This window comes from Ictalurus furcatus, chromosome 13, assembly GCF_023375685.1.
Source record: "Ictalurus furcatus strain D&B chromosome 13, Billie_1.0, whole genome shotgun sequence".
NCBI lineage: Eukaryota > Metazoa > Chordata > Actinopteri > Siluriformes > Ictaluridae > Ictalurus > Ictalurus furcatus.
The window spans coordinates 11077267-11099409 of NC_071267.1; the positions used below are offsets into that span (position 1 = coordinate 11077267).

Here is a 22143-nt window from a genome sequence, read left to right on the forward strand (position 1 = left end):
TTTCTAAATCTGCCACATGACAAATAACCCTCTCTAGCTGATCCTCTTCAGTCTCTGTCTACCCAAACCACAGACAACAAATGCTCTTTTGCCACTCATATCCATTCCAAGTGTCACACTAAGTCAGACTTAGGTTTGTAATGGAGGTTAATAAGAGGAGACAGGGGGTGAAGTTGGATTGAAAGAGCTTGAACATGAAGTTGAAGGCTGAAGGAGGAGGGTGTGAACACCAGAGATGGACAATAGACATGAGCACATTGCATCCACTTCCCATCAGCTCTCCACAATAAAAGGGCTAGTGGGGGATGGTGATAGAGAGAGAAACTGATGAAGGCAAGGCTAAAGACTGTATATGTAGAGAAAAGAGAGAGAGGGAGGGGGAAGTGTGTCACAGCACTGGAATAGGCATCGGCAAAGCCCTGATAGTGGATCGAGCCAGTAGAGCAGTCACGGTTACAGCGCAATACAGGGAGCTTCCATCAGAAGAAGAAACACCCCCTTACACAGACACACACACACACACACACACACACGGAGACACAGCAAGGCACAAGGCAGGCAAGGTAAGAGATGCAGGGGCTGTTCCCTCTGGCATGGTTGGGTTGGGTGTATAATCCGCTTTACAGACAGAATGAGCAGCAGGGATTCAGCTTGTAAAAGGATCCTGCAGTGTGTTTTCGGTTGACTTGCTTTTTGACGGAGCATGGGAAAGAGACCCTGGCAAAATGTCTCTATCTGCTACTGAGGTATGGTTGTGTGTTCAGAGTTTCCATAACCATCATCAGCCACCAGCCTTCACCTGGTCTTAGCATGTACTTAATAATGCAACTGAACTAATGATCTGATTTCTCATGGAGGGAGTGAAGAGATGTAGATTACGTAGCTCTAACAGTCACTCCTCACTTAGGCAGTCCTTTCCTTCCTTATCATGCTTTGATCTTTCAATGCATTGGATTTTCAGCATGGCATGACAGAGTGTATAACCATGCATGTGCATGTGCATGCTTTCGAGTGTGTGATGTATGTTAGAGTGTCAGTGCCAGTTGAGGTGTATATATTGGCAGATATTCTGTGTATTTTGTCTGAATATGACAATATTTCTACACTCCCTGCCACCACTTTGTAGTGTAATATGATGCTTGCGTGCACTTATATGCACATACACTTAGAAAAAAAAAAAATGAAAATATGAACATTTGAACAAACAAAGCTTCCAGTACTAATGAGAGACCAGAAGAGGGTGGTGCTGGTGGTGGTTGTGGACGGGACAGATGGTGGCAGGGTGATGGCAGGATGACCTTCTGACTCTCACCTCAATGCCAATCCTGATCACTCATCAGGTAGCCCTCCTGGTGCCAATGGACAGATCAGGGAGGATAAGAGGACATTTCAAGCTAGTCTACAGTCCCGGGGCTTAACTGAGTTAAATCTAAATGTGGATAAATTACAAAAAAAAAAAAATGTGTGTAGTATTTTAGCAAATGATCCCAAAATGTAGAGAGATAACAAAACAAAGAGAAATGCTGCACATACGAACATGACTGGAACAGTATTTGTATTGTAGATGATTACCGAGGTTTTGGGAATGCCGTGATAAAATGCTAGCCTATCCAAAGTGTGGCATATGCACTGTAATAATCCACCAGCTGTAATTGTAACATGATGGCTTGCAAATCCTGTCAGTGTAATCCTTTTATCACACACTGTAATCAGAGAGAGAGAGCGAGAGAGAGAGAGAGAGAGAGAGAGAGAGAGAGAGAGAGAGAGAGAGAGAGACTTTGGGATATTTGAAATCTTCATATGGAACCAGTATGGATTAGTGAGCATGGAGAGTCTACACCAAATCTTCACGTGGTCAGGATGAATAAATGCTGAATAAGCTCAAACTGCAAACATTATTAATGAAGCAATGTGGACGGATATTGTCCATATATTGTCTGAATAATTATCTGTATTTTATAGCCTGCCTTAAATTATTTATCAGCTCCACTAAAAACAATTGAACAAACATTTTTGGATTATCAAGCTATCTGCCTTAAAAATAAATAAATAAATGAATGAATAAATAAATACATATATACAAATCAGAATAGATGTGTGGAAAACAGAACTAATATAAATGTTAGCTTTTATGCTGTATATTTATTACATAAATTTGAACTCTGATAGTAATCAAGTGCATGCAATACTGTCCCAAGGCAATTTTGTGTACAGCATGCTATCAGGGTTAAACAGGCTTTATCCTTCATTAAATAAGATTATTCCTTTAGTGTATTATGTGGAATAAATGCTCATTTGTCCTTGAGTTTCCAAGGGCAGGGACATGTTATTATAATCAGTCCCGGTGAATGATTACCTGTAGCCAAGTAGCTCATACAGGAAACTCATACTGTATAAGAGCAGTGCATGCATGATAAGAGTATATTCAAGCTCTGCAGATTTATAAAGGTTCAATTGCTGGGATGACTGTGTACAATTGTTGCAATAAAACAGTGACTGCTGTGGATTCTAAGGTTACGAAAAACAAAACATGTTTATGAGCTGTAATCGTTTACGACCTGCAAAAGTCATTCTGTAAGAAAGCAGTGATAGAATATTGATTCTAGAGCCACAAGGACTTGAGAGTTTTTCTCTTGGGGGCATTTTTAAAGTGATCATATTTCTCCTGACTGCACACACACGCACACACACACACACACACACACACAGCTGTACACATTCATGCTGACCACAAGAACAAAACTGACCCTTTTTACCCTTTAGAAAACTGATTTTTTTTTCTTAAAAGCGCCACCACACTTTTGTAGTTTTTCCCCCTCAACGTTTTGCTTTCTTTTAATAAAATGAGATACCTTAGAATACATCAGAGAACACTGCTCCATAAATCTCTATATGCAGAAACAGTAAATAATTCAGAAACAACAGCCAGTGGTAGAACTAATTTTCTCCTTGTGTATTACAGGACTGTCAGATGAGCTCATTCTTAGTGTGAGACACAAGGAAGAGAGTGAGGAGTTGAGGGGGGAAACACCTGCTGTCTACTTTCCTGTGTGTCTTGCTTTTAAATGAGAGAAGTCATGCCTGTCCTCTCACCCAACACAGGTAAGAGCTTGATGCTATATGCGTGATGTTCCTTTCCTTACTTCTTTGAAAATGGATAACACAGTCAATCATGTTTATACTACATTTCTGGAGTTCTTGCTGGACAGTAAGGAAGGTTACGTCCAACTGTGTTTCCATCCTCTGTCCAGGCCTACATGAGATGCTAGCATTGCTCACATCTCAGCTGCACCCTGGAGCAAATCACAAAGAGGATCTGGTGTTCCTCCGAGAGGTTTTCAGTGAGAGAAGCCTTGGCTACCTAATGAGAGTGTGTATACTGTTACATTTTGCAAGCCCCTGTGTGTGTGTGTGTGTGTGTGTGTGTGTGTGTAAGGTTTGTCCTGACCATTGAACGTTTGCTTTGCTGTAGATTCATGAGCGCCTCAGGCAGTACGAACAGCAAAGTCCGACGCCTGTGCTTCACAGTGCTGCCTGCCTGGCAGAGGATGTAAGTGTTTGATTATCTCCTCAGCATTCCTTGAATAAAGGATAGGTGTTGGACCTGGATGTAGGACAGGTGTCAATAGTCCAGTGCTGACCAGATGTTTTTGGGTGGTGGTGGACCATTCTCAATGACATTGAATCCCCAGCAGGTTGAGGAACTGTCCAGAATTCACAGTCCATGCTGAGAGTGCTGACATTCTACCTCAGAGTTATTTCCCAGTGTTTCCAAGGGTATTGTGGTAGAATTCACATTTAATAAAAAAATAAAAAATAAAAATCCTTCAGGATTAGTGGGGAGCCTGCAGCCTATCTGAGGGAACTCATAGTCCAAGGCAGTGAACACCCTGGGTGCAAAGCCACCACACAGCACAATCACACACTATTTGGAAATGCCAATCAGCCTACAATGCATGTCTTTGGATTGGGAGGAGGAAATCTCCAAAGCACAATGACATGCAAACTCCAGAGGTGGGGATTTGAACCCCCCACCTCAGAGTTGTGAGACAAACATGCTAACCACTAAGCCACCACAGTTACAGGTTCAGATACAGATAGTATCATTGTGTTGCCCCCCTACAAGTCAGTAATTAAATATCTTATAATCAGGCATGTCCAGTCTTATCCATGGCTCCTACTTAGTTGGAATGAAAACCTGCAGCAACACAGGCCCTTTATTGGAAAGATTGGACATCCCTGACTGGTACATATGGTACACTGACTTAATGAATTGACCACTTAGTGTAGATTTAAGTAATGAGATTCATTAGCAAAGATATTCCTGCTTTTTAAAGCTCCACATGGTCTACTGTAAGATGGCTGGAAACGGCTGGTGTTATAGGCATGTGCTGTGTCTGACAGGTGGCTGAGGAGCTGCAGAATGGGCCATTAGAAGGAGATGAGAAGGAGCTGCTTATGCTACTGACTACTCCACATGTGAAGGTACACACACACACACACACACACACACACATATGTCCCCTTGTTTCCTAAACTATATTTTATCAGCTATCAATTACAGCAGCAAAGCTTTTTCAACCCATACAGACAAGTTACTGCCAGGATACAGACTTCCCTATATAATCACTGTCGTTAATAACATGTTGGGGCAATTAGATTTAATTAGATTGACATTTTAATGCTGTGTGCTATAAAGAAATGCTGTCAAAAGGTATTTTAAGACAATTTAATTAAGCTGATTTTCCCTCTGCCCAAGGTATCTTTTATAAACCATGTTTTACTTAGTGTTGTCTTTCCTTCTCACACATACTCTCTCTGTCTTTTTCACCCCTTGGCAACTGTCAACTGTCAGTGTGTCGGATTTAGTTCTGACCGTCCTCCCCCTGCTCGTGTGTGTGCGTGTGTGTGTGTGTGTGTATCCGTGATTCTGTGCAATGTCTCCCCAGGCAGTGCTAACAGTGCACGACACCGTAGCGCAGAAGAACTTTGATCCCGTGTTGCCTCCATTACCTGATGATCTAGATGATGAGCTGGAGGAGGAGTCGGTCAAAATTGTTCGTCTAGTGAAGAGCAAGGAGCCTCTAGTGAGTTTCAGTACAAGTTCACCACACATTGTCCTTCACACCACTAACTGTCAGTCATAAAAGCAGAACCATCATTATATCTGGATCTGGTCATATATGGTATGTCTGATATAAATCAGATCGTAACACTGCCTTTACTGAGCTTGTGTCAGTCACCATGTGTATGTGTATCAATGCATTTTACATGGTAAATAGAATTCAAATGAATGTAGTATTCTCACTTGGTCTAATTCTTTTATCACACTCAGATGTTAATGTGATGCTATGTGATCTGACTGGAACATTTGGTGTTCAGGGAGCGACCATCCGCAGGGACGAGGTCACTGGAGCAGTGGTGGTCGCTAGGATTATGAGGGGCGGGGCTGCTGACCGCAGTGGTGAGTTACTTCTCTCTCCTGCTTCTCCTGCTTTCCTCCTTTTCTCCTGCAGATGGATCAAATAGACCATCTCTGTCTAAGAAAACAGTGTATGATCAGACAAATCCTGTTTAAACAATACCAGATTTTAAATGAATGTTGTAATACAGCGTCCAACAGATGGATTTACTACCGGCTGCAGCACCGTGCCACCCACACTAGACAATTCAATTCAGTTTAATTCATCTTTATTGTAATTATGGCAGCTTACTCACTAGGCACACAAATTATAAGCCTTTACCATATAAACATGGTACTTATCATGGCCTTCCTGTATCACAGTGTTTGTTGAAGTCTGTAACGACCAGTGTGTGTGTGATTGGCAGTGAGTATTTTAACAGCTCTGGAATAGATGCTTCCATATTCCTCAGTCTATTTGTGTGTCACTGAATAGTCTGGTACCACCTACCAGATGGTAGAGAGCCAAACAGATGGTAGCTGGGTTATGTGCGATCCCTTATCATAAATGTCCTTTATTTGTGGTAAGGCCATTCCAGTTATTTTCTGCATTGTCAGAAAACGACCTGCTCCAGACATGGTGGTGTTGGCGTATAAGACTGTATGCAGTTGGTCATTATGCACCTACTTGTAGTGTGTGAGGATCCATGGGTGATGGTTGAGGTTCCTCATAGTCCTGAGGCTGTTGCAGTGGGTCATTCTTGATGAGTGTAATGGGAGTTATGTGGACTCTGAAGAGCTTGAAGCATCTGATCCTTTGTTCCAATGTTCCTTTGATTTAAATGCTTTGTGGTTTACACTCTGCTTCCTAAAGTCAAGCATCAGCTCCTGTCTCTAGCACTTTTGCGGCTTTCTTGCAGGCTGTATCCTTGTTGTTTGGTCAGGCCCGACATAGTCATTTAATCCGAGATGGCACGTAGCCCTTACAAATACTTCAGATCATTCCTGTGCACTGTAATTTCATAAAATACGGATAAGATCTTCAATACCATAGAGATGCTTTTTATCATACGAAATCATCATGAAATGATTTTACCTTACAGTGTACCCCTATAATACTAGCATGATGTAATAGCAACTTAATAAAATATCACCTTTCTTTAGCAGATTACTGATTGATTTTGCAGAATTACACGCAGTCTTTAGTATGGGATCTCATCGCTTGTATATGCAAAGTACCTTAGGTAACCGTGGTCGCCTTGGGCAACATTTCAATAGAAAATAAACCTATTGTGTAGCTATTGTGTTTGCACTTTGCACATCATATGCCATAATGTTTACTGTGCTCTTCATATGTCATGTATTTATTCACTATCGCTCACTAGTGTAATGGCTTTCTTGTTGAGAGGTTCTAAATTTGCAGCAGCTATTGTTCTGGTGCTAGGGTATTGTTTGCTGAATAACATACAAGACAGGTGACAAATAAAAGGAAAATTCAACAAAGTGTCATGAAGAACAGGTGCTCCTCTTATTTTCCTTACATATTCACACTAATGCACTAGCATCATAGATATTTTAATAATAAAATATCCAACCCTGTTTACTGATGTCTTTAACTATAGGTCTAAAGGCAAATATCACTTACTCACTGTTTCTACTGAAACATGGGGCTCTCAAACACATTGTATGGACTTACATGCAAGAGGTAGATTGGTACAAAATGGATAAAATGTTCGGGGTCAAACACAGTGAAATCTTAAAGTGGTTCGAGTCTAAAATACAGTACAAAATGTCACAAGACAAGGCAGGGTCAATCTACCAGAGATCAGAAATATCATAAAATCCAGAGTGCTAGGCAAAGGCAAGGCAAGACAAGATGAGACAAGACGAGACAAGGCAAGGTCATACAAAGGTATTCTGTCCAGACAACAATAGTGTGCATGGTAGGGTTGCAAGGAGAAAGCCACTGCTCCCCAAAAACACTATTGCTATTCTTCTGCAGTTTGCTAAAGACCACATGGACAAGCCAAAAGGCTATTGGAAAAATGTTTTGTGGATGAATGAGACAAAAAAGAATTTTTGGATTAAATGAGAAGTGTTATGTTTGGAAAAAGGAAAACACTGCATTCCAGCATAAGAACATTGTACCATCTGTGAAACATGCTGGTGGTATAGTTTGGCCCTGTTTTGCTGCATCATGACAGCTTCCCATCATTGATGGAACGATGAATTCTGAATTATACCAGAGATTCTTTAGGAAATGTCAGGATCGCAGCAATACAACCACCCTAAGCCCAAGTCCCAGAGCTGAAGCTGTTCTGTAGTGAGGAATGGGCTAAAATTCCTCCAAGCCGATGTGCAGGAGTGATCAATAGTTACCAGAATCGTTTAGCTGCAGTTATTGCTGCACTGATAGTGAAAGCAAAGGTTCACATACTTTTTGCCATTCACAGATATGTAATACTGGATCATTTTCCTCAATAAATAAAGTTTAAGACCAAGTATAATATTTTTGTCTTATTTGTTTAATTGGGTTCTCTTTATCTACTTTTAAAACTTTTGTGAAAATCTTATGATGTATAACAGTCTAAAGGGTTCACAAACTTTCAAGCACCACTGTATGTACATAACCTTTGAGGTCATGTTAGCTAGTTAATATTTACCCCAGAAAGGCTGCTGGCAAACTATGAACCCATTTATGTTAGCTACTTACAGTATGACACAAGCAGTTCACATATATTTGTAAATGTACCCATCTGTCAGAGAGACAGATTACCCCACATGCTTGCTGAAGTTTTGATGGAACTTTAGTCTTGTGAGACTTGGAGGGATACATTCAATGCTGCCCTCATATCTGGACAAAATAAGGTCTAAGGATAATTACCTTCTGAACGGTACAACCAATTTATTTGAAATTCACAAAGTTCCAAAAACAATGCCTATCCTGAAAGCTACGGATTGGATTGCAATGTGTATCTGTCCACAGGGCTGGTGCACGTGGGAGATGAGCTCAGGGAAGTTAACGGAAATCTCATCACCCACAAGAGACCTGATGAGATCAGTCAAATTTTGGTACGTATTCTGCAGTCTGCAGACTGGTACTGCATCATCAGTTCATATTTTGCAGAATATATTTTACTGAATTGCACAGGTCAGATTCTGTATGTACACTTGCTCATGCTGTTCTCAGAAAGACTGATTTATATACTTTTTTAAACCTCTGACTGCAGTCACAGTCTCAGGGCTCCATCACTCTGAAGATAATCCCTGCCATTAAGGAGGAGGACAAACACAAGGAGAGTACGGTGAATGGCATCAGTCATTATGATCCACCAGGATTTCTACAATTCACTGGATACAGCTGTTTTAAAATTATATTCTTATAGAGTCATTGAACTAGACATATATTTGTGTTCTCATATATTATCTGGTTTGTTTACAAGGTCTATTTAAGGGCCCTATTTGATTACACCCCATTTGAAGACAAGGCCACACCCTGCCAAGAGGCAGGACTTCCTTTCCTGCGAGGTGACATCCTGCAGGTGGTGAGTCAGGACGACTCTACATGGTGGCAGGCCAAACGTGTGGGTGATAGCAACCTGCGTGCTGGCCTTATCCCGTCACAACACTTCCAGCAGAGGTGCGCTCTCCTATACATGAACTGTGGTGACTATTGCAAAGTATGCTTTGGATTTTAAATAGTCCAATATTTTAGCTAAGCATACATCAGCTAAAATATCTGCCGGATAACTTGCTTTTATCTCTTAATTATTTGTGCAGGCGCATGGCACATAGGCTGAAAACTGGCACGTACCAGAGTCCTAAGTCACCAAGTATACCACCCTGTAAGTAATCTAAAAGAACCTTACCATCAGACCTACATATCCGCTCCTAGTCTAACCAGCAACAGTGTCGTTATGAGTTTATTTTGGTCCCTCTAATCTGACAGCAAGATGTTTGGCCAGTCTGAAATGGAAACAGGGCTTTACTGCTGCCAAAATCATACAGAAGTCAAACCATTAACAGATTAATGCCCTTCTGTTCAAACCCCAGGCCATTTCACCTTGTTTGTTTCAGAGCATCTGTTATTATGTCTACACTCACTGTCCACTTTATTAGGAATAACTGTACACCTGCATAGTAACTCCAATAACAATACTTTACAACTGTGGTGAGCAGAAAAGCATCTCAGAATGCACAATATGTCAAATCTTGAAGCAGATGGGCTACAACAGCTGACGACCACATCGGGTTCCACTTCTGTCAGCCAAGAACAGGAATCTGAGTCTACAATATGCATAGGCTCTCCAGAACTGGGCTTTTGAAGATTAGAAAAACATTGCCTGGACTTTTTCCAACCTTAACTGTCTACGCCATGGTTAAAGTCACTGAGACCACAAATTTTCACTATTCTGATATGAATATTACTTGAAGGTCTTGTCCTATATCTGTATTATTTTAAGTATTGTGCTCCTGACAAGTGATTGGCTGATTGCATAATTGTATGAATGAACAGGTGTACAGGTGTTCCTAATAAAGTGAATGCTGAGTGTATATTGTGCATGCAAACCCCCCCCCCCCACCCCCCCACCGCCTTACTGCAAAATATAAGGAAACAAACAAAATAAAAATAGATATGATATGATATGATATGATATGATATGATATGATTACTGTGCTTCAGGGGTTTCCTACAGGTTCTCTGGTTTCCTCTCCCAATCATACACTGTAGGCTAATTTCCAAATTTCCAAATTTGGAAATTTCCATTTCCAGATTGGCGTGAATAGGTGTGTTAATGTGTGTGGGATTGTGCCTTGTTATGGTTTGGCCCGTCCAGGGTGTCCCCCGCCTTGTGCCCCGAGATCCCTGGGATAGGCTCCAGGCTCCACGCAACCCTGTGTTGGATAAGTGGCATAGAAGATGGATGAATGGATGGATATGATATGATATGATATGATATGATATGATATCAGCATGAGTATATTTTTATGCATGGAATATTCACTTTACCATGGTGTAATCTTGTGCAGAAACAGATGCTTCAGTTATCCATTTTTTCACTCTGCTTGCTACAGATGACCAGGCTTCTGATAAAGGTATGTGATTGGGGAAAAGCTTTTTGCTTTTTTTTTTTTATTACCATGGATTGCATGTACAATGTGCAATTCTGCTCCTGAACAGCAAGGTTTCTGTGATAGAAGCATCATGTGTGAGTTTTAAAGTGCCACATGTCCACTGCTTATGCCACTTATGCTGCTAAAGCTGAGACCACTGTTGAATGATGTGCAGACTCTACACGTTGTACACTTGTGGCAGTGTTGGTGTGCACTTCCGCAGGAAATCTTGTGATATCAACACACTGAAAATACTCCCTTGTAAAACACCTGCTGCGATTCCTGCATCCTTAAGTATTTATTAATTAGAATTGTTTAAATTGCTATGTTGTCTTACATGCTGTGGTTATGTTCAGTTATTTATATGCGCACACCACACACACAAGTCCCATTCCCTCAGCCCGTTGCCCACACACCACTTGAGACAGCCCTGTGTTTTCCTGTCCTTATGTCTTCTGATGTGTAATCCTGTCTCCCATTGCCTAACCTGCTACCTGCTATGACATTGCCTCTGTACTCTTATACATGTCCCAGCTCCTTATTGATTCTCCCTTTTCTTCATCACATCCTCTCCTCCTTTCCCCTTTCCTACGTTTTCCTAGAGGACTGTGACTGTGAGGGCAGTGGACAGCACATAGGTAGGTGAGACAGCACTCTCCTTCGCACACACACTCATGCTGGATGTGGCTTTGGCATTTAGTGACGCTTAGTAAAGTGGCATTGTAAAAAAAAAAAGTGTTGCACTTTCAGGGATATGTGTATTGCATTGTCAAGCCCAACTAATACTTTAAAAGGAACAGCTCACCGCACTGCTGGTGTCTGGCCGCTTTCCTGTCTGTCTTGATGTTGGTGCTTGGTGTGTGTGTGTGTGTGTGTGCCATGTGTGGAAGGAGTCTTCTGTCAGTGTCAGGCACTTCATGCTTTAAGGCGAGCTTTGCTTTGAACGTATGGCTTTATCTTGGAGGAGCTTTGTTTTGAATACATGGCAGAGTCTGCAGCATGGCTGCTAGCTTGCTGTCGCTCGTCCCAGTGAAATAGTGTTGGATGTGTGATGATGGTCTAATACTAGTTGTAGTTTCTCCAAAGTGTAAGGCGGTGGCACCCACCTGTGGTCAGGCCTTTTCCTGGGAGTTCTATTCAGGTACACTTTCCCATTTCTGTATGTCTTCATGTGTGGCAGCTGAATGGTGGTTATGTTTTGTGTATAATTTCACTTGTAGATTTTTTAAAAAAATTTTTTTTTTAAATAATACAGCATCCTTATGCTGTCTGAGGGGAAAAAAACAAGCAAAAGTGAATTCAGATGTCAAAGAGGAGCTTCCCTTGAGACCTGTTTGTTATTTATCTTCACCTCACTCCAACCATTATTATATTTTCTCTTTAACCTGACATTTTGTGCTGCCCTTCCAAACATATCTTCATATCAGTTTATTTCAGTGTCATTTTTTTTTCAAGAACATGTTGTTCAATGTCCTTACCACACTGGTACCACACTGTATTCCATTGGATTTCAGCAAGTCTTAGGAGAAGTTTCCGGTTAAGTCGTAAGGATCGGCACAGCTCTTCTGAAGACTCTCAGCCTGCAGAGTCCGGAGAATCCAAGTTTCTCGTCTATGAAGAGGTCACACGCTATCAGCAGACGCCTTCAGACAAACCCAGACTGGTGGTGTTAATCGGTGAGAATCAAGACAGTTGGTTCTAATGTTAACCATATCAATGTGTCTTTTTGGCATTTGGTGAAGAAGCGAGATTCAGTTTTCTCCGTCACTCTTTTCTCCCTTTTCTCTAATTGTCCCTCTAGGGTCTCTGGGTGCTCGAATCAATGAACTGAAACAAAGAGTGATTGCTGAGAACCCACATCGATATGGAATAGCTGTACCACGTGAGTTGGCTTTTCCTGATCAGACACAATAAAGAGCTGTACAGCTGAGAGACATTCTCAGAGTAGAAAAGTAGTGTCACATCTTCCTAGTATAACTCAGGGACTCATCAGTAATACCTTTTATGTAAAACTCCAGTGTTTTTTTTTTTTAAAATGAACACACATTTTGAACGTGTATTCTGACAGACACCACTCGGCCAAGGAAGAGCCATGAAAAAGAGGGTGTTGAATACCACTTCATCTCAAAGCAGGCCTTTGAGGCAGACATTCAGAGTAACAAGTGCGTTCTCCTGTAATATAAGACATTTTTACTCTCTTGGTCATGTTTGTTATCTGCAATAAATCATTAAAGTAAATGTACAGTAATGTACAACATTAATCTCGACCTGCTTTACTGCATTAGGTTTATTGAGTATGGAGAATATAAAGATAACCAATATGGGACAAGTTTGGAGTCTGTTCGGAGTGTACTGGCCAGAAACAAAATGTGTTTGGTGGATGTTCAACCTGAGGTTAGTTTCTCTCTCTCTCTCTCTCTCTCTTTCTCTCTCTGTCATAGTATATTAATGATAATTAATAACAATTTACTGTTATTATTAGATAATAATAATAATAATAATAATAATAATAATAATAAAAACATTTGCCTCGCACCTCTGGGGTTGGGATTCGATTCCTGCCTCCGCCCTGTGTTCATGGAGTTTGCATGTTCTCCCTGTACCTGTTCTTCCTCCAAGTACTCAGTCCAAAGACGTGTTGTAGGCTGATTGGCATTTCTAAATTGTCTGTAGTGTGTGAATGGGTATGTGAATGGGTGTGTGAGTAGGTGTGTGATTGTGCCCTGCGATGGGTTGGGACCTCGTCCAGGGTGTCCCCTGTCTTGTGCCCCGAGTTTCCTGGGATAGGCTCCAGGTTCCCCATGACTCTATGTAGGATAAGCGGTACAGAAAGTGGATGTTATTAATTTTCCCCTTATTAATAGGGTCAAGCATTTTTGTTTTTGTTTTTGCTGTATTATCAAGGTCTATGATAAAAATTTACATGAGGTAAAGGTACAAAATATTCTAGTTTAATTCTAGTGCATACAGTTCTAGTGTATACAGTGTATTTTGTACCATCATGGAGTGCTATGCAATACAGGATGACATAAGAAACAGAAAGGTTTTAGCCACAGAATCTGCATGCTAAGTTAACTAACATGCTAATTTGATTAACCTTAGTGATAAACAAAATCTTGGTTGTTATTATATATTTAAACAGGATTGGCTACTATTGAATACATAGCTGAAAACTAAAATAACAAAATCTGACCTGTGACTTAGCTTACTAGCAGTTTATTAGTCTGCTAGCTGTGTGCTAATATGAAGTGCAGTACAGTTGTACAGCAGCAGCAGGCAATGACAGTAAACACAAATTGGTAACTCACCATAGATGTTAGCATTAGAATAAACAATATTACAGTAAGAGCAGGATTTGACACAGTCTGGCCCTATATGCTCTAGTCTAGGACAATGATTGATTTAAAGATGTTCGAAAAGTCAGAGACTACCTGGTTAACAATGTTTTATGTGGCTTTCCAAACCAGACCTCTCCCAGGTCCCAGTACAGCTAAACAAAGCATTGAGAATACTAAATTCCCATGTGAGATAGTAACTGAAGGTAGTTTTGCTTTATGAATTAGTCTCAGTATGTCTCATTCCAGGACTGGGAGGACATTTAAAAGGATTGGGGAAGGTATAGGTGCTACCTTTATCCCTAATACCAAATAAGTAACTGATGATGGCCAGCACTAACCATTTCATCTGGCCCACATATTGCCACGGACTGACGCTGATGAAATAATCAGAATCTGACTGCCAAAACACAGGCACAACAAAACACAGCAATAAAATATCCCTTAATGAGACCATGCATTTACAGCCGGGCCACTTTCATATCAAAATTAAAATGGCACACAACACTTGTTGAATTTACGACCCACATTCCAAATATTATTGCAAACTTGTGATGAGTTTTATATATGTGAATCTTTTGTTTAATTAATATCCCAGAAAAAAAACACAAAATGAACAAAAAAGCGATAAAAAGCAACAGTATGGTTGTTGGGGAATGGGAGCAATTTTAAAAGAATAGACTTTTTCCAAGAGTGAACATTTGTATGCATTTATATGATATATTCTTAAGGGTTGTCAATACAAATGACACACACATTTCAGAGAAAACACTGCTATTTTTAAAGAAGTTATAAGAATGATTTTTTAAATCATTATACACAATTTTAAAAATCCATGAAAACATTTTGTGCATGGTGCCAAAACCTTTTTGCTAGAGGACTTTTTTCATTTTGTCCATAGTACTGGTATAATTAATGACAGCTTAAGTTTTTATTATATGATGATGATGATGATGATGATGATGATTTAATTTGTTTGTTTGTTGTGAATGTTTGTTATGAATTGTGCTCACATGCCACTCTGTCATGGTTAATTACAATATTTTCATCCCTTATAAATGACCAGGCTCTAAAAATCCTTCGCACAGCTGAGTTTAAGCCCTATGTGATATTTGTCAAGCCATTCATCCCTGAGAGCCACCACCACTGCAGCAGAGCCACATCGCCATCAGGAGGCGACAACGGACACCTCACGGTAAGAGCTTTTAAACCCCACAAGACATGTATATGATGCCTCTAAAATCTCAAATTTCACCTCTGAAAAAAAAGTAAAAATAGCAAACCATAGTGTTCTAACTTTGATGTTAATAAAATATAAAATGTATGGAGATATGAATTTACATCTGGTAAAATAAATAAATAAATAATGAAATAAATTGTCGCTAAATTGTACACTATTTAAACCCATGATTACATTTGCATGGAAGGCCATGATTTCTGAGAGACAATCTGGAGCAATTAGGAGAAGATGGTACTGTAGATGCAAGTGAAGTAGTTTTTAACTGAGCTTGTTGTTATTACAGTGCATCCGGAAAGTATTCACAGCGCTTCACTTTTTCCACATTTTGTTACGTTACAGCCTTATTCCAATATGGATTAAATTCATTATTTTCCTCAAAATTCTATAAACAATACCCCATAATGACAATGTGAAAGAAGTTTGTTTGAAATCTTTGCAAATTTATTAAAAATAAAAAACCAAAAAAAGCAGATTTACATAAGTATTCACAGCCTTTGCCATGACACTCAAAATTGAACAAAATTGAACGAAGGTGCATCCTGTTTCCACTGATCATCCTTGAGATATTTCTACAACTTGTTTGGAGTCCACCTGTGGTAAATTCAGTTGAGTGGACATGATATGGAAAGGCACACACCTGTCTATATAAGGTCCCACAGTTAACAATGCACGTCAGAGCACAAACCAAGCCATGAAGTCCAAGGAATTGTCTGGAGACCTCCTAGGCACAGATCTGGGGAAAGGTACAGAAACATTTCTGCAGCACTGAAGGTCCCAATGAGCACAGTGGCCACCATCATCCATAAATGGAAAAAGTTTGGAACCAGCAGGACTCTTCCTAGAGCTGGCCGCCCGACCAAACTGAGCGATCAGGGGGAGAAGGGCCTTAGTCAGGGAGGTGACCAAAAACCCGATGGTCACTCTGACAGAGCTCCAGCGTGTCTCTGTTGAGAGAGGAGAACCTTCCAGAAGAACAACCATCTCTGCAGCACTCCACCAATCCGGCCTGTATGGTTGAGGGGCCAGACAAAAGCCACTCCTCAGTAAAAGGCACATGACAGCCGGCCTGGAGTTTGCCAAAAGGCACCTGAAGGACTCCCAGACCATGAGAAATGAAAAGATTGAACTCTTTGGCCTGAATGGCAAGCCTCATGTCTACAGGAAACCAGGTACCAGTCATCACCTGGCCAATACCATCCCTACAGTGAAGCATGGTGGCGGCAGCATTATGCTGTGGGGATGTTTTTCAGCGGTAGGAACTGGGAGACTAGTCAGGATCGAGGGAAAGATGAATGCAGCAATGTACAGAGACATCCTTGATGAAAACCTGCTCCAGAGCGCTCTGGACCTCAGACTGGGGTGAACGTTTATCTTCCAACAGGGCAACGACCCTAAGCACACCAAGATAACAAAGGAGTGGCTACAAGCAAACTCTGTGAATGTCCTTGAGTGGCCCAGCCAGAGCCCAGACTTGAACCCGATTGAACATCTCTGGAGAGATCTGAAAAGCTTGGCATGCCAAGCTTGTAGAATCATACTCAAAAAGACTTGAGGCTGTAATTGGTGCCAAAGGTGCTTCAACAAAGTATTGAGCAAAGGCTGTAAATACTTATGTACATGTGCTTTTTTTGTTTTTTATTTTTAATAAATTTGCAAAGAGTTCAAACAAACTTCTTTTGTGTTGTCATTATGGGGTATTGTTTGTAGAATTTTGAGGAAAATAATTAATTTAATCCATTTTGGAATAAGGCTGTAACATAATAAAATGTGGAAAAAGTGAAGCGCTGTGAATACTTTCCGGATGCACTGTATATATCATTTATGTCATGCAATTATCAGAATGCAAACTTAGTTTGGCCCATTTGTTTCTCTGTCGCTCAATGTGTAAAGGAGGAAGAGCTTCAGGAGATGCGTCATTCAGCCGAGCAGCTAGAGCAGCAGTACGGCCACCTGGTGGATAGGATCCTAGTGAAAGAAGACTCCAGCAGTGCTTGTGCAGAGCTCAGGAGCATCCTCGAGTGCCTGGAAAGGGAGTTCCAGTGGGTTCCAGTCAGCTGGGTTTGAACATAAATCCTTCCTCAGTCTGTAACAGGGTGCTCATAAACCTGACTGTGTCTGTGTCAACCACAGAAATGCATCTAAAATACTATTTTATAACTGTGCTAATAGAGCCTCTAGTCTTGCATGAATTAATGTCTGAACAAATTGCATCCATCAAGCAGGGCTCAGGCTCAACAGTGCAACTGAGGGAACTTGAACATGAGTAGCCATGCAAACAGAATTTCATGTACAGGCTCGACAGTAGATGTCAGTACAACTGGGGCATCAGGCAATATAGGACAAATAAGTGTTTATTTGTTGTGCTCCTTAAATATTTGATGAAATGAGAAATTATTTGATTATTGGTTATTATTGATTTTTGGTGTCATTATTATTGATTCAGGCTCCATCTGAAGTGGAGGCTGAATAAGCACATGGTGCCTGATACAACACAACACAGGTTAACAACCTAACAAGTTGTTAACAATATCTATACACACAGTGGGCAGTGGGTAGAGTTGTCCCTTCACAGCTCCAGGGTCTCCTGTGTTTTTGGGCATGTTCTTCGTATGTCTTTGTGGGTTTCTTCCTCTGTCCATAAACATGCCACATGGCAGATTGTCAGTAGTTGTATTGGGTTTGTTAAACTGACCAAGGTGTGAAAGAGTGTGCTTCATGCTCAGCTTTCCTGAGACAGGCTCCAGATCCACCACAACCCCGACCAGGTTAAAGTGATTACTAACAATGAATGAATGAATGAATGAACGAATTAATGTTATGAATGACTGAATGGATTCACTAGCAGAAATATAGATCAAGACAGAATGCAAGACCTAATAAAAGACCTGAGGGATTTTAATACATTTTATTGATGCAAAAACATCACAGGAAGTGAAATTCTTGTTTATTATTTTTTGTTCAGGATGTCCCACTTTCCCCATCGTGTTGTTCCAATTTACTGCAAAGAACCACCTGAATGAACCCTGCTGAAAAAACACAATAGAAACCATCACAGAAAATCTAATGGTTTCCACTACAAATTCCATTACAAACTATCAGACCATTAAAACCACTACCATTATTATTATTGGTCCTTAATGGTATCCACTAGACATGGTATGACAGAAACAGAGACAGTTCAATTAATTAGCCTTACTTAGCTGTTAAACAACACTATCTCGACTTTTAATAGCATATTATTCCTTCCGAAAGCAAAAACAGAAGTGACGATAGCCTGCTAATAATTAGCTAATGAAGTTAAGAGGCCTGCCACTGTTTTCGTGCACAAACATACAAATTAGTCCTTAAACTGAACTAAAATTTATTTGAGGGCTTTTTTTTTCTTTCAGTAAATACTATCATTATGTGCTCCTTGTGCTCCTATTAAAACAATATGTAATATGACCTAAATTAGACCATTGAAAGTCTTACATGTTCCCTTCGTAAAGTGATGTTTACGTCATATTCTGCATTTCTGTCTATATGTGATGACTGTGTATATATCCCAGTGTCCGATAACATCACATCATATTACATGTATATTTGCAAGTCATTGTGGGGGAATTGTTGGGTAAATAATACCGATATTTATTACCCTTTGGTCATTAATGTTTATGAATCCTATAATCTGTAAAAACTATAACCATGACTGATGTGTTGGCTAGATTGTCTTAAGTTACCAAAATCTTATAGGATATCAATATTCAACTTTAAACAAAATATCCAATTAAATCATAATATTCAAGAATGAGGCATGTTAAAACCTTGGGGTCATGTAATAATAGTATGTTATGGCCTTATAACCCTTAGAATGTTTGAATATAAATATAAATTGTGACTGGGTCCTCCTTTCGTCTGAACAAGTGTGCTAATACATAGTTAGGGGCATGATGTTGGAAATCTCTTATTTTTTTATTAACGTGTAAGAAGATGAGAACTCTAATAAAGTATTAATTTTAGAAATTTGGCATAGTTTTTTCAGATGTTTTTTTTTAAATCATGTGGTAATCCAGTAAACATCGAAACAACATTGTGGGGTGGCTGTGGATGATGGTCATTAAATACATTTTTACATGGTCATTCTTGAGCAATGCTTTTTACTTTTTGTTAATGAAAAAAATACTATTTGTGTCGTTTTTCTGTCTGGCACTAGATGGTGGTATAGGACCTGTGCTGTTTGTCTTGAATGCCAAACAACTCTACATACCTGTTATACCCTACCAAATACCACTCAGAACTTTAGTCATTAGAAATTAATTAGAAATTAGAAATAATTAATTACAAATTATTAGAAATTATATTTAGAGGATATAACCTGGCCTTATTTTTTACTCAGTTACTGAAATGCTGATTTAACTTGACTTTGTAGTCTATGAAGTGCTTTTGCATATTATTAATAGAAATGACCATAATCTAAGCTATAACATAAGCTATGCTATAATTGCTATGTGGCAATCAGGCCTGTGGTATATCGCCTGATAATGTCATATATGGCCTGATTATTTCTCTAGTTTATTTTTATTCTTGCAATCACTGTACAAATAGTGCCAGATTATGTAACACTGTCCGCATTTCATCAATCCTAGGATGCTTGCCAAGCGTGGGTCTATCACAGTGCACAGAAAATACCATTGAAAACCCTTGCTGTAGACACAACTGCAACAGCCAGCTGTATGTCCCAAGCTGCTCTCTTTTTGTCTCTAATATGGGGTCCACTCATAACCCCATGCAATGTGTGCCGTGCAATTTTTCTAATCTATTTTGCACAGGTAATTGCTTGCAAAAATACAGACAGTGGAGAAACCCATTTCTATTTGGCATACTGCATAGCTAGGAGAGGTTTTTTTTTTCTCTCTCAGTTTCATTTTTATTGAACATTTCTGCCAAACATTTCTGCTAGGAGAGGTTTTAAGGGACTCCAGCACAAGGGAGTGATCCCATGCCAGGCTATTTGGGTTAGGGGCAGGGGACGCCCAAACCAGAAATCCCACTTAACCATTTAAGCTGGTGAATGCCTAGACAGTGGGCATACAAGTGCTTGTACTGGCTGCACAAGTTTTGCATCATGGTTTACATAGTTGAAGCTGTGTGTAGTGGAGCCCAGTTAACTTGGTAGCTAACCTTGAGAAGCATACTGTATATAATGGCAGGGAAAGAAATCTCTTGAACATGCCATATTTAGCCACAGGACCAGTCCTATTTGATGGGAAAGTGATGGTATCCTCTTAAACATTCTATAAGAAAAGTTAAATATTGCCCTAAGAGTGAGCAAGTTTTTCTCCTGTGCCCACAACTTTATTTTTCCAAGGCAAGTCTAACTTTTTTTTATGAAATTGCTCTATGGTACAGTATAACTGATGAAATATAGCAGCTTATTGGTAGAATGTATGTACTGTTACATAATGATGACAGGTACATAGAAGAAATTGCTTTTTTTCATGAAAGAGAAGGCTAATCCAATTGTAGTTGTGGCAGATTATGTGGTTAGCCATGTAACTATCAGGTGAATAATGCCCCATTTACAGTACAAGCCAAATGCCTTTTATAGTCACTGTTTAAGCCTCAGTCAGGCACAGCTCCAGGCCAGTTTCAGTACTTCTGCAATAGAGGATTCCAGATGACAATTACAAACAGATTATATTTACATTTATTGTATCCAAAGCTACTAACAATTGAAGATAGAGTACAAGCATATACACTATAAGGCTAAGAGTATGTGTTCCTTCCTCAAACTGTTATATTACAATTTCACTTCACTGGAACTAAGTGGCCCAAACCTGTTCCAGTGAAGGGAACTAGAGTGGCCTACACAAAGTCCTGACCAAAACCCTGCTGAAAACCTTTGGGATGAACTGAAACTCTGACTGTGGCCCATGCTTTCTCTCCCATCATCAGAGTCTGACCTCACAATGCTCTTATGGATAAATGAGCACAAATCCTCACCGTCACTCTCCAAAATCTGGTGGAAAGCCTTCCCAAAAAAGTGAAGGTTATTAAACCCCAAAGGAGGACTAAATCTGGAATAATATGTTCAAAAAGCACATATGAGTGTTATGGTCAGGTGTCGGCAAACCTTTGGCCATATAGCAAAGTACCCTACTAAAATTACACCTGTTCAAATGCCACATACACTATTGGAGCACTTTATTAGGAACACCTGTACACCTACACATTCATGCAATTATCTAATCAGCCAACCGTGCAGCAGTGCAATGCATAAAATGATGCAGATACGGGTAATGTTCACATCAGAATGGGGAAAACCGTGATTTCTATAACTGCTGATCCCCTGGGATTTTCACGCACAACCGTCTCTAGAGTTTACTCAGAATGGTGCAGTAAAGAAAAGAACATCCAGTGAGCAGCAGTTCTGCAGATGGAAACACCTTGTTGATGAGAGAGGTCAAAATAGAATGGCCAGACAGTTTTGAGCAGACGGAAAGACTACAGTAACTCAGATAACCACTCTTTACAATTGTGGTGAGCAGAAAAGCATCTCAGAATTCACAACACATCAAACCTTGAGGCAGATGGGCTACAACAACAGAAGCCCACGTCGGGTTCCACTTCTGTCAGCCAAGAACAGAAAGCTGAGGCTGCAGTGGGCACAGGCTCACCAAACCTGGATAGGTGAAGACTGGAAAAATGTAGCCTGGTCTGAGGAATCTCTATTTCTGCTGAGGCACACAGATGGTAGGGTCAGAATCTGGCACCAACAGCATGAATCCATGGACCCAACCTGCCTTGTGTCAACTGTCCAGGCTGGTGGAAGTGGTGTAATGGTGTGGGGAAAGTTTTCTTGGCACTCTTTTGGCCCATTAATACCAATCATCAAGCACTTGAATGCCCTACTTCCAGCTACTTCCAGCATGATAATGCACCATGTAACAAAGCAAAGTCATCTCAAACTAGTTTCATGAACATGACAATGTTCTTTGGTGGAATTCCCAATTACTGGATCTGAATCCAGTAGAACACTTTTGGGATGTATGCACCTGAAAATTGTGTGATGC

At 40.2% G+C, this 22143-nt stretch overlaps 1 protein-coding gene across 1 annotated transcript; it reads left to right on the forward strand.

The window, feature by feature from the left end:
• Positions 1–19098, forward strand: mpp3b (MAGUK p55 scaffold protein 3b). The gene is made up of 20 exons (XM_053639020.1): positions 1–563; positions 2963–3102; positions 3252–3370; positions 3473–3550; positions 4405–4485; positions 4950–5087; positions 5383–5464; positions 8388–8473; positions 8632–8706; positions 8845–9041; positions 9182–9246; positions 10478–10498; positions 11119–11154; positions 11592–11657; positions 12031–12192; positions 12318–12398; positions 12585–12678; positions 12802–12910; positions 14918–15046; positions 16982–19098. Exons 2-20 carry the CDS (start codon positions 3066–3068, stop codon positions 17153–17155), a joined length of 1830 nt encoding a protein of 609 aa, XP_053494995.1. The 5' UTR covers positions 1–563; positions 2963–3065; the 3' UTR covers positions 17156–19098.
• The last annotated feature ends 3045 nt before the right edge of the window (positions 19099–22143 follow it).